This window comes from Cnephaeus nilssonii (genome assembly GCF_951640355.1).
Source record: "Cnephaeus nilssonii genome assembly, chromosome: 7".
Lineage (NCBI taxonomy): Eukaryota > Metazoa > Chordata > Mammalia > Chiroptera > Vespertilionidae > Cnephaeus > Cnephaeus nilssonii.
Window position 1 is genome coordinate 71,014,786 of NC_137078.1, and position 13,419 is coordinate 71,028,204.

The 13,419-nt window shown below is 46.3% G+C and overlaps 1 protein-coding gene across 2 annotated transcripts in view; it reads right to left on the reverse strand.

The window, feature by feature from the left end:
- The window catches only part of SLC1A7 (solute carrier family 1 member 7), a gene marked incomplete at both ends in the record, with an annotated part of 42,702 nt that extends 40,499 nt beyond the window's left edge, over positions 1-2,203 (reverse strand). Inside the window, one exon of one of the 2 annotated variants that reach the window (XM_079778318.1) lies at positions 2,036-2,203. In XM_079778318.1, the coding sequence (XP_079634444.1) occupies positions 2,036-2,170 (135 nt within the window). The remainder of the gene's footprint in view (positions 1-2,035) is intronic. The other variant, XM_079778319.1, reaches the window with a different exon arrangement.
- Between the last annotated feature and the right edge of the window lie 11,216 nt (positions 2,204-13,419).

The window sequence follows — 13,419 nt, forward strand, 5'->3', positions numbered from 1 at the left end:
AGATTTAGCCCTGGCCGGGGTGGGGGTAGGGATCCCAGTTGGTTGGAACATTGTAGTCCCATACACCAAAAGGTTGCAGGTTTTATTCCTAATCAGGGCACATGCCTAGGCTGCAGGTTGGATACCTGGTCATGGCGTGTGCGGAAGGCAGGCAACTGATCAATGTTTCTCTCTCAAATTGATGTCTCTCTCTCTCTCTCTCTCTCTCTCTCTCTCTCTCTCTCTCTCTTCCTTTCTCTTTTTTCCTCTCCCTCTAAAAAATCAATAAAACCATATCCTCAGGTGAGGATTTAAAAATTCCATTACTATAATTTTGGTAGAATCCAGGAAGGAAAGGAAAATGCGTGCAGTTGTAAATTCACCATGTTTAACTAGAACTCTCAAAGTGACCTATATTTTTAAATGAGATACTTATTTCAATAATATTACAAATCATAAACCTTGTAAATTATTTTCTGAAATAGGACCTTCTATCATTTTGCAAACTGTTTATGATTTTTTGCCTGTTGCATAAGCTTATAAAATAGGAAGGGCTCGGTTTCTGAGTCACAGGCAGAGATCAGACAAACTCCTGGATTTCGAAGTAAGATGCTGAGAAAGCCAATTTCTGCCAAATAATTGTTCTAAGACTCCAGGTCCTTCCTTCAGTTTATCTGGCAGGTTGATTCAGATGGGAATATATTTGCATTTCCAAACAGATGGGGAAGGCAGCTTTGGCAAAGGAGGCCCCAGATGAGTTTGGCTTTTCATAATAAGCATTCCAACTTGTTTTCACAAAATAATCTTCCTGCAGGAAATATAGTTTTGTTGTTGAGGAAAATTAAAGAAAGTAGATAGCAGATGGTTTGTGCCATTGCCAGTTTAATTCAGCAAATAGCTAAGGGTTCTTTTTGTGATAAGCACTGACCTAGGTTCACATTTTGATTCAAGAAAGCCCATGTGATATTCAGCCAGTTGAAGTCTGCTGGGGAAATAGACTCGTACACAAGCGGCTCTAAGCAAGACAGCCGGCAGCAGGGTGACAGTGGAGGGATGAGCCGGGGTGAGTGTGGGAGGAGAGTAGCACTTCAGATATGGGCAGATCCGGAGAATTTGTATAAGATCTGGAACAGGAGGTGGTCTTGATGTAGGTAGGTAGCACTTAGGTAGGCAAGGGAGCGAGGTAACATTCAGTAAGAACCCACTGTATGCCAGGCACTGATGGATCCTTGTTTACTCCTCAACTATTCTAGTGGCACATAGTACCCCCACTCCATTTTACAGATGAGGGCCAAAAAGGAGATAAGATCTTGCCTAGGGCCACACAGCCACTTTTTTTTTTTTTTTAATATATTTTATTGATTTTTTACAGAGAGGAAGAGAGAGGGATAGAGAGTTAGAAACATCGATGATAGAGAAACTTCGATCAGCTGCCTCTTGCACAACCCCTACTGGGGATGTGCCCGCAACCAAGGTACATGCCCTTGACCGGAATCGAACCTGGGACCCTTCAGTCCACAGGCTGACGCTCTATCCACTGAGCCAAACCGGTTTCGGCACACAGCCACTTCTTAGCAGAGTCAAAGTTCAGGGTTCCTCTGCCTCCAGAGTCCATGCTTCTTCCTAAATAACTGAAGGTGTTACTATAGGAACAGTGGCCCAATTCCCAGGGAGAGATGTTTTCCTTTTTTTAAAAAATATAATTTTATTGATTTCAGAGAGGAAAGGAGAGAGCAATAGAAACATCAATGATGAGAGAGAATCATTGATCCCACAGGTCTTAGCCCCGTAGTTATGCTAATGAGGCATCCTTGCCTCCATTCATCTGGTGATGCCAGTTTGTAACACTTGCTCAGCCATTTATTGGATGTCCCTCTAGTCCCGTAATGTATTTTTCACACTCATGTTACAGATGAGAAAACTGGGACCCAGAGAGGCAAAGTGTCTCACCCATGGTGTTCTTATCAGGGAGCCATGGAGAAGGAATGTGACCCTCAGACCCCTCAAGCCCACACACCCCTCCTAAAGGAGGACTCCGCGATGCCCGGTGGCTGACCTGTGGTGAGAGGCGCTGGGTCCTCAGGAAGAAGCCGAGGAGGCAGCCCACGGTGACAGACAGCACAGACAGGATGAGCAGTCCGTTCCGCTTACAAACATCCCTCCCTCGTGCCAGGATGGCACCCGGCACCATGGTGAGCCCAGCTTGCTGGCACCAGGCACAGCACCATTCCAAGCACGTGAGGCCAGCCGGGGGCACAGGGTCCTGGCTGGGGGCTTTGGCTCCTCAGCAGGCAGGTGGTCAGGGTTGCTAAGCACCAGTTGCCAGCCACTCGGCCATGGCCTGAGTGGCTGCCCCAGAGGGAAGCCACAATCCTATTACCAGCTGCATCATTAGGAGCTGGGAGCAGATTAGGGCCTGGGAAATTAGAGCAGGCCACGTGGTCTGGGGGCTCGGACCTCAAAGGCAAGTGCTCCTCTTAAACAGGGGAGGGGACCAGGGACTGGTGGGAGGAATGAGAGAACATTTGCTTGGCTGCTTTGATTTTACCCCCATGTCATTCCAGAAAGAAGTGAAGGCAAGGCAATAGGATACTAGCTCATTGCCAATTAACTGATAACATTAATTAAGCATTTATTGTGCACCAGGTATTATTCTAGAAGCACATTACTTATACGAGCACATTATACTAATAAAAGGGTAATATGCTAATTAGACCAGACATCTTCCAGACATCCATCCAGACGTCCTTCTGGACAAAGCCACGGTGGCAGGGGCCAAGGCAGAGGTGGTTAGGGGCTATCAGGCTGGCAGGGAAGGACAGCTAGGGGTGACCAGGCTGGCAGGGGAGCAGTTAGGGGCAATCAGGCAGGCAGTCAGAGTGGTTAGGGGCAATCAGGCAGGCAGGCAGGCAGGTGAGCTGTTAGAAGCCAGTGGTCGCAAATTGCGAGAGGGATGTCTGACTGCTGGTTTAGGCCCAATCCCACAGGCCTAAACCAGCAGTCAGACATCCCCTGAGGGGTCTTAGATTGGAGAGGGTGCAGGCTGGGCTAAGGGACTCTCCCTCCCCCCCTCCCCGCATGAATTTTGTGCACCGGGCCTCTAGTTAATACCAATCCCAAGAAGTAAGTACAATATGTATCATTTTACAAATGAAGAAACTGAGGCAAAGAGAGGTTGAGTCACGAGCATGGGCAGAGGAGCGCAGCTAGGGGCGACCAGGTCGGCAGGGGAGGGCAGCTATGTGCTGACTTGCTCTGGTTGCCTTACCTGTGTGAATCACAGGGAATCATCCCGGCAGTCTAGGATTCCGACCTTCATTTTACTGGGAGGGAGACGGAGACCCCAGGAGCCAGAATCCCTGGGCCAAGGTCATACAGCTAGCAAGTAGCAGAGCGGAATTCAGGCCTAAGTTGGTGTGGTTTTCACCACATGCGCAAGCAGATGGGTTCAAAGGTGCTTAGCCTTTGAAGTGTGGGGAATGCAGGCTCTGCCATTGGCTGTGATGCTTCCCTGGGGGCTGCGTTAAGCCCAAGCTAAGACCTCTGTGGGTTCTCAGGGCCTATTATTTTTAAAGGTGACAGAGCCTGCATTCAAGTCCCAGCTCTGCCACTTACTAGCTGTGTAACCCTGGACAAGCCATTTAAGCTCACATGCCTCTGTTTCCCCATCCATAAAACAGGCATAGTAACACAGCATCTACTTTATTGGGGCTGGTGCCACATACCCTCCAGAGAATATTCGTGAAAGCAGTGGTGAACTGTTATGTGCTGAACAGGGATTATCATCTACATTTAGCATTTTAGAGAATGGTTTTCTTTTTGCTCTTTCTTGTGGCCTGCCCTGCCCTTTAAAGCCAGAGGGAATTAACTCTCGTCTATTTTACCAGGAATCTGTAATCTCATTAGGGGCAGTCAGACACAGCAGGGAGGACAGTCTGTGGTGTGCAAAAGGGCTGCACCCCCTGACAAAGGGGGTGGAGGGGTGATGGATGGAGAGGACGGGGTGGGTGGGGGCACAAGGAACTGCTGGGGGCTTAAGTGGAGGGGGTTAGGGTGCAGGCCCTGAAGCCTTGGGCAGAGCTCCCGACTGGGAGGGGACCCTCAGATTCTAGCCCAATTTAACCAGCTCTGTGGCATTGCCCTCTCTGGGCCTCAGTCTTGCCATCCTTCGAATTGGAGAAATTGGCTCGGTGCTTTCTGAGAACCCCTCGGTTCAACAAGCCAACCTCCCAAAGCCTTTATTCCTTGCCAGTAGCTTTGGGGGTGTGAGGGTGGAGTAGCTACAAGTCTGAGAGTATTATTTTTCCCCTCCAACTCCAACTCTTAAAACCAAGAATTTTCTAATATACCTTCAACTCCAACAAATGCCTCATTTTCCAATTAGCCAGGTGGCTTAGTTACTGTCCAGAAGAGAACACATTCTGAGTAGATATTTGAGTTTGCATTTAAGATCAAATGGCCTTTAGCCTTGCCATGACGTCTTGCTTTCCACTTGAACTCCAAGACGATTCCCCCGGTGCCCCCACCACTCTTCCTGCCTTCCGTCCCTCCCACGTGGACTCTGCCACCACCTGCTTCCCAGAATACAGGCCTTTCTTTTTGTTGCCCCCACTGTCTTCAACCGAGGAAATGACTATTCATTCAAACACTGTCCTTATAGCAGCATCTCATATCACTCCCCTGGGTGCTGGGACACAGCAATGAATGACAGAGTCCTTGCCCTCAGGGAGCTTAGAAGAAAATGGAGAGGTTCTCAGAAAGGACTAATGCACACTAATGAGCAAGTGACCGATAAGGAGCTCACTGAGGATATTTGCAAATGAAATTGAAAGGCTCCAGGATAAGAACCCTTCAATAGTTCCCCATTTCCCGCAGAATCAGTTGCCTTTTAATGTTACAAGATATGCAGTCCCCCCCCCCCCCCCATAATGAAAAGCAAGTTGAGGAATGCTAGCTGAAAGAAAGTTAAGCAGATTCTTTATTCCAGGACAGCTCTAAGTCACACTGCTCAAGTTCAAATCTTAGCTTCACCACTTACTAGCTGTGTGACCTTGGGCAAATTTCTTAACCTCTCTATGAAATGGGAATAATACCACAGTACTGCATTTTGTAGGGTTGTGATGTGGGTTAAATATGGTGAAGCATGCTAAGTGCTAAGAGCATTGCCTGGTGCCTTGCAGACATTCACATGTAGTTATTATTCGTTTTAGCAGAGCCTTTACAATCCTGTATAATAAAAGCTTAATATGCAAATTGTCCCCTTGACTGGGAGTTCAACTGGGAATTCTACCGCTCGCTATGATGTGCGCCGACCACCAAGGGGAGGTGTGGAACATGACGGGCATTGGCAGCAGTGGAGGCACTGCTGGCCCCAATGGGCCCCGACGAGAGTAGGAATTCAGCCAGATGGTGGAGCAGGTGAACGGTGGTGCCAGGCCAAGGTGGGTGCAAGCAGGGCAACCAGCAGCGCTGCCAGACTCCCAGGTCCTGAGGGAGTCGGGCAGGGGCCCAATGACTCAGGTAGAGAGGGACACACAGGGCTCTGGGGGCCCAGGTGCTGCCCAGGGCCCAGAGGTCAGCTGGGACTTGTCCTTCCACGCCAGACACTCATGCTTCAATCGCCGGCCAGACCTAGGGACTGCACCCGTGCACGAATTTCGTGACTGGGCCTCTAGTACTAACATATTTTAGAGGAAGTCTCCAAGTGAGGGACACAGAATCCCAGCCCTCTTCTGGAGCAGAGAATGCCATGGGTCAGATGTTTGGAGAACTCACTTTGGAATACTCCAGCCTCCAAGATGAAGTCCCTGCTCCTTAGGGAAGTATTTGAGGTCCTCTAGGACTTGGTTTGTTCACCTCTCCAGCATACCACCCTCTCCCTCTCATCATACCTCAAGCTTCTGCAACACCAAATGACTTCTAATTGCTTGAGCCCTGCACCCTCTCTCAGGCCTCCACACCTGTGCCCATGCTATTCCCTCTACCTGGAATGTTCTTCCCTCTGTCTCTAAAGTCACAGGTCAAATGCCCCATCTTCCCTGCAGCCTTCCCTGACTACCCCAGATACAACACCCCCTTTTCCCCTCGTCCCACTAACTCCGCCACTTTCACCATGGCCACTTGGGGATAAACCCCAGTTCTCTTGTAACTGACTCTGATACGGAAATAAAAATCTATGTGGCCCTAGCTGGTTTGGCTCAGTGGATAGAGCGTTGGCCTGCGGACTGAAGGGTCCCAGGTTCAATTCCGGTCAAGGGCACATGCCTGGGTTTCGGGCTCGATCCCCAGTAGGGGCATGCAGAAGGCAGCCGATCAATGATTATCTCTCATCATTGATGTTTCTATCTCTCTCTCTCCCTCTCCCTTCCTTTCTGAAATCAATAAAAAAAATTTTTTTTTTAAATCTATGTGAATAAACTGAAGTCTCTGTCTGTTCCCATGTCATCTGAAAACACCTTGATGGATCATCCTCAAAGTTGGAGAGTATAGTGTGTGTGGGGGGGAGCACCCCAAGAATCAAGGAGTTGCCCTGCAGAGCAGCTGAAACTGATGGGTAGCAGGAAGCCCGGAAGACGTTCCTCGGGAGACTTGTGCTGCACAGAATAAGATGCTACGGGCAGAGAGGAGAAAACGGGCCCCAGGAATCACAGCTCACAAGCGCAGCCGCCCCACTCTGCAGAAGTGAGTTTGCCTCGAGCTGTTTCTCACCAGGCACCTCTGTGCAGGCTGTGCAGGCTGCAGAGAGCAGGGTCCATGGCTTTGCTGATGATTAATGATTCTCTAGGGCCAGCCGAGGGGCCAACTCGGCCCGGGAGGTGAGTGTAAGAAGGCTTCCCAGAGGAGGGGCCATTTCGTCAGAGCCTGAACAAGCCAGGAGCTAATCCAGCACAGGGCGCCTGGTCAAGGGGGAGGCCAGACGAGAGCCTGTTCGGAAAAAGGGGGCCCGGCGGCTGGAGGGGCAGAGCTGGTCTGGGAGCCCGCAGCGGGTCCATGGGCTGGAGCGGCGGCGGGCCTGGGCCTCACCCCTTCCACCCTGTGTCCAAAGGAGTTTAGGTTGACGGTCTGAGCTCCCGGCTGGGTTTACGGTGATGACAGCCCTGGGTTCGCTGGCTGCCGTCCAGAGACATACCAGAGGCGCCTTCACATCCTCCCGGACACGTCTCCCGGGCTCACGATAGGCCGGGCCTTCCCGGAAGGTTCTCTGTGGACACCGAGCCCGGCGGCCGTGGATTCCTGCGAGTGTTAGTCACCGAGGGGCCGAGGCCGGTCCTCTCCCACGTCTGTCTCAGCGGAGGGGGGAGAGGGACTCGCGTGCGGTGGGCTCTCGCGTGTCCCCTTCCGGCTTCCCTTTCCAGCCCCTCGGGTCTAGATATTTCTGCCATAGAAACTGGGCCGGAGCACCCATGAAAGCACGGAGCTGCTGTTAGTGGAGCACCTACCGTGCACCAGACTGTCGAGGAGCCAGCGGGCGACTCGGCCCCCCGACAGGCACGCGCTGCATCAGCCACGCGCCCCAGCTGCCGGGCAGGGCCCAAGTCCCGCATCGGTGCCGTCCAGGTCCAGTGCAGGCGCACCAGCCACCCTGGTTAAATGGAAATGCATGCAGATGCAACGGTGTTTGAAATGCAGGTCTTTTGTTGTCCTCGCCGCATTTCAAGGACTCAGTAGCCACAGGTGGCTCGTGGCTGCCAGATCGAACAGGGCAGTACCAGGGCATCTAGCAAACGTCCTGGGGTCACAATGAGCCAGAGCCACAGCTCAGATCCTTTCCTTGGAATGTATGTGACTCTGTCCAATTGAGGGACATTCTCGGAGCCTCTCTTCCGCATCTATGAAAGCCCGTGTTCTTTCCATTGAATCACACGTCCGCTCATTTGGATATAATAGTTGGAGCAAAGTATAAAGTTAAAACCCCCAGCAAATTCAAATTACATTTTCCAAATAAGTTAGGACTCTTGTTCGCAAATAATAGGAAATTAAATCAAGCTGGTTGAGGTATCTAGGGACTTTATAGGCAAGGCTGACCATATAATGCGTGGGGCCCAGAGCAAAATGAATGTGTGGCTTTTTGTTCAAAAAGCAGGAAAAGCCAGGCCCGGTACGCAGTCGGTAAGAATGTCGTCCCAGTACACCAAGGTTGTTGGTTGGCTTCCCAGTCAAGTCACATACAAGAAGCAATCAATGAATGCAAAAATAATTAGAACAACAAATCTCTCTCACTTCTCTCTCTCTTTTTCTCTCCCTCTAAAAAAGAAAAAAAAGAAGAAAAGAATCGATAAATTTTTTTTTAAAGCAGGGGAAAAGTGCATTAAAGGTACTAAAATGTGAAGCTTTTTTTCTTTCTTCCACAGTATTTTTCTCAACTTATTATGGTGTTTTTTAATTTGCTACTTGATGTCATCCTTAAGTAAATAAAAATAAAAATTTTAAATTACTAGTATGAATTTTCCCATTCATCTTTATATTTTTAATGCCAGTTTTAAATGCAAATGTAAAAGCATTTAACTTGTATGCAGAATCATGAAAATTACAGTTTGTTTTTAGTAGCTCATACATGATATGTATTTTGTTCTTTTTAAAAATTTATTTTATATTTTTTATCTTTTATTGATTGATTTTATTTATTTTTTAATATTTTTATTGATTTCAGAGAGGAAGGGAGAGGGAGAGATAGAAACATCAATGATGAGAATCATCACTCGGCTGCCTCCTGCACGTCCCCTACTGGGATGGAGCCTGCAGCCCGGGCATGTGCCCTTGACTGGAATGGAACTCTTCAGTCCATAGGCCAACGCTCTATCCACTGAGCCAAACCAGCTAGGGCTTTTTATTGATTGGTTTTAGAGAGGAAGGGAGAAAAAAAGAGAGAAACATTGATTTGTTGTTCCACTTAAGTATGCATTCACTGGTTGTTTCTTGCACGTGCCCTGACCAGGGATTGAACACTCAAACTTGGCATATCGGGACGATGCTCTAACCAACTGAACTACCTGGCCAGGGCCAAAAGCTTGGATTCTTTTTACTGTTTCTTTTCTGCAAAGAGCTTTACTGTTTCCATTTAGTCCAATGCATGGGAGAGGGCTCCAGGGTGGTTAAAAGAATGGCTAGTGGTTCCGGGGAGAGGCTCAGGCAAAAGCCAGACACCAGGGGAACACAGAGGGGCCCCTCAAAGGCCTCTGGGCTCCAAAGGCTCCTAGTCGGGCTTGAGGGTGAGGCTTTCAAAGAGATACTTGCCCAGCCCAGCCTTTGTGTGGGGGGTGGGGGAGGTGGCCAGCCTGTGGAGGTGAGTCAGGTGTAGCCCATCTTCTTCATGAGTTTCACCTGCTCATCCAGGAGGTGGTTCTCCAGGAAGTCACAGAGCTGAGGGTCTGTGTGGGTAGAACCCAGGGCCTGCAGCTCCAAAGGGCCTGGTTCAGGTTCCTCTCCAAGGCCAGGGCGGCATCCATGGCATCCTGAGTCTCACCCCACTCACTTTGGGAAGGCTTCAGCACGTCCTGGAGGACAGTGCGGCCACCACGCTGGTTTTGCATCTTTAAGAAAAGCTGGGTTCCCTTGCGCTTCTTCTCTGCCAACTCTTGGAAGAAGTGACCCACGCCCTGGAGAGCCACGTCATTGCCGTTGAAACAGAAGCTTAGAGAGAGAGGAGGCCCGCAGATGCAGGTTGGCCAGACAGTTGACAGCAGCCTCCACTTCGATGGAATAGTTCTGACGAATTTGGGAGCTCATGGTTGTTCAGCAATAGGAGTTAAGGTAAAACAAACAAACAAACAAAAATAAACAAAAACCAAAACACAAAAAACGGTGTTGGCTGGTCTCAAAGGCCGAGGATGGCTGAGGTGGTTCTGAAGATGGTGACTAGATGCACAGGCATGGGCCTCGCTTTCCCCCGGGTCTCCTCCTGTATTTGTTCTTAACCAGAACAGTGGAAATGCTGCCCAAAATTAATTCAACTGTTTTTATTTCACTCCTTGATACATGTACCTCCTACCAGTACATTCTCTACCATTGGCTTACTGGTGAGTGAGGAAGGACTGAAGAGAAAAGGAACTACGGCTAGCCCTGTTTCCTTTTTCTTCTGTATCATTTCAGGGTAAGTGGTTGGGTAACACAGGGAAGTAACGCAAGTAAGAAAGGAGAGGATAAGATTCCTTGGTCACTTGTATTTCTTAGAATGCCACTGTCTCTTTTCTGTGTTTGAAGCAAGTTTTGGTTTGAGGAAAGCGTGGTTTCTCGTGGCTGTCAGCACCCCTGGTTACTCAGTTGCAGACATGACATGCTTTCCTGGTACTTGCTTTGAGTCTTGCTGAACTCCCAGGCATCTCTAGTTTGCCTGAATTCTGAGTCCATGGGGCATCACATACACTGTATGCAAATTGAGTGGCAAGGAATAGTGATGGACATTTATATTGCATGCATCTTGTTTGCTCACATCCATACCCCATTGTCCTGTTAGACTTTGCTTATAAAGCGCAATTTCAAAGATAAGATTAATAAGAATTTAGAGATGGTGAAAGCACAGCGTTAATCATGGGACTCTTCTGGTGCCATGAAACCAGTCCTGTCCAAAAGACTGGATGGTGACGCTTCCACAGAACTCAAGGACAACTGAATGTATCAATCTTTTTATTTATGATTTGTCTGAGTCTTGTTTTAAAAATATTGCCCACCCTCAAAAAAGTTACTCTACTATGAAAATTTCTAAGAGTTGTGTACTTTTCTCATAGATGTCTAACCAACTTGGTTAAAGACTGAAGTAAGAATCTAACTTTTTCCCTAAGGTTAGCTAATTGTTCCAATACCACGTGTTGAAAAATCTCTTCTTTTACCATGAACTAAAATTACTTCTCTATAATAAAATTAAGTTCTGTGTATGTTTGGGTTTGTAATACCTTTGTCAATACCACTTTGTCTTAATTACTGTAAGTTTATGATAATTCTTGGTACTTTTCCAGCCAAGTCTCCTTACTTTTTTCCTCTCTTCAGGAATGTATAGGTCTTCAATAAACAAACAAACAAACAAACAACAACAACAAAACACTTGTCAAGTTCCAGAAGAAAGTTGTGATTCTTATTGTAATTGCATGGAAATAATTAATCAATTTGATAGATTTGACATCTTTATGAGATTGAATTCTTCCAATTCATAAACATATATCTTTCCATTTATTTGGATCTCATTACAATAGTTTTGTCATTTTTTTCCATAAGAGTTGAGTATCTTTTTTATATCTATTCCTACACACATTACATTTTTGATGCTATTATAAATAGTATCCTGTTTTATTATATTTTCTGTTTGATTCTGGTGTTTAGAAATAAAATTGGTTTTGTTCCTGGATTTTGTATTCTGTTAACTTAGTAAATTCCTTTATACTTTTGAGGTGTTCTATGTAGACAAATATACCATTAGCAAATATTGGTAGCTTCGCGTCTTCTATTTTAATCCTTACACATTTTATATCCTTTTCCCCCCTTACTGCTGTGGTTAAGACCTCCAGTACAAAGTTGAATGTAAAATCAATGATTTGGGACATCCATATCAAAGAGAAATACTCTCAACATTTTACCACTAAGTGTTGCTATTGTTATGTGTTTATTTTTTGTATATACTTTTTATGAAATTAAGTTCTTTTTTATTTTTAGTTTGCTAAAAGTGTTTTTGCTTTTTTAAATATGTATGTTTCTAACTCCCTAGCATAAGGTTTTCCTACTTACCTTGTTATTTTTTTTTTTAAGCTTTATTTAGTTACTAGAGGCCTGGTGCACAAATTTAGGCACCAGTGGGGTCCCTTGACCTGGCCTGTGGGATCAGGCTGAAACCGGCTCTCTGACATCCCCCGAGGGGTCCTGGATTGCAAGAGGGTGCAGGCCAGGCAGAGGGACCTCACGGGTGCATGATCAGGGCCAGGGAGGGACATGGGAGGTTGGCCAGCTGGGGAGGGATCCTGGGAGGGCTCCAGGGTGTGTCTGGCCTGTCTCGCTCAGTCCCGATTGGCCAGACCCCAGCAGCAAGCTAACCTACTGGTCGGAGCATCTGCCCCCTGGTGGTCAGTGCATGTCATAGTGACTGGTCAACCAGTTGACTGTCTGCCCCCTGGTGGTCAGTGCACATCATAGCTAGCGGTTGAGCAGCCTTAGCATATTATTAGCATATTACTCTTTGATTGGTTGAACAGATGACTGGACACTTAGCATATTAGGCTTTTATTATATAGGATAATTTACATACCATAAGACTCACCCATTTTAAGCATACAATTCAATGGTTTTTACTAAATTTACTGCGTTTTGTAATCATTACCACAATCAAATTTTAGAACATTTTTGTTTTCCCAAAAGACCTTGCATGCCATTTTTCAGTCAATCACTGTTCCCATCCCCATTCCCAGGCAAACACCAATTTGTGTCCCATCTCCACTGATTTTCCTTTTCTAGACATTTTAGATAAATGCAATCCTACAATATGTGTTCTCTCTTTTTTTTTTTACTTCTTCCTCTTAGCATAATACTTTTGAAGTTCACACATGTTTGTAGCATGTATAGCTAGTTCATTCCTCCTATTGATGAATAGTATTACACTGTATGAATATACCACATTTTGTTTTCCCCACTCCCAGTTAGTAGACATTTGCATTGTTTCCATTTTTTGACTTTTATGAATAATGTTGCTATGAACTTTCATGTACAAGTGTTTTTGTGGACACATGTTTTCATTTATCTTGAGTAGATATCTATGAGTCAAATGACTAGGTTGCTAAACATAAATTTATGTTGAACTTTTTAAGAAACTGCCAAGCGGTTTTCCAAAGTGGATACATCATTTTATGTTCCTGACAGTGATGTATGAGGATTCCAATTACTTTACATCTCTTCTCATAGTTACTGTCTTTTTTACTAAAGCCAACCTAGTGGATAAGAAGTGGCATCTCCTTGTGGTTTTAATTTGCATTTTCCTAATGACTAATGCTGTTGAACATCTTTTAATGTCCTTCTTAGTTATTCAGATACAGTAGTCCCCCCTTCTCTGCAGGGGATACCTTCCAAGACGCCCAGGAGATCCCTAAAACCATAGATAGCACCTAATCCTGTATATACCATGTGTTTTCCTATACATACATATCTATGATAGAGTTTAATTTATAAATTAGGCAATTGCATAGATAGAAGTTTTGTTCTTACCATAGATCTTAGCAAGCTCAGCATACAATTTCTTTCTTCCTTTCTTTACTAAGCCAATAACTTTCACCTTTTCACTTAAAGGAAGCACTTGACAACGGCTCTTTGGCATATCCGAATTGTGCATCACTACTCTTGTGCTTCGGGCCATTATTTGGTAAAATAAGGATTACTTGAAAACAAGCACTGTGATACCATGACTGCCAATCTGATAACCTACTAAGTGATGGGCTAAAGGACAGGTAGTGTATACAGCATGGATAC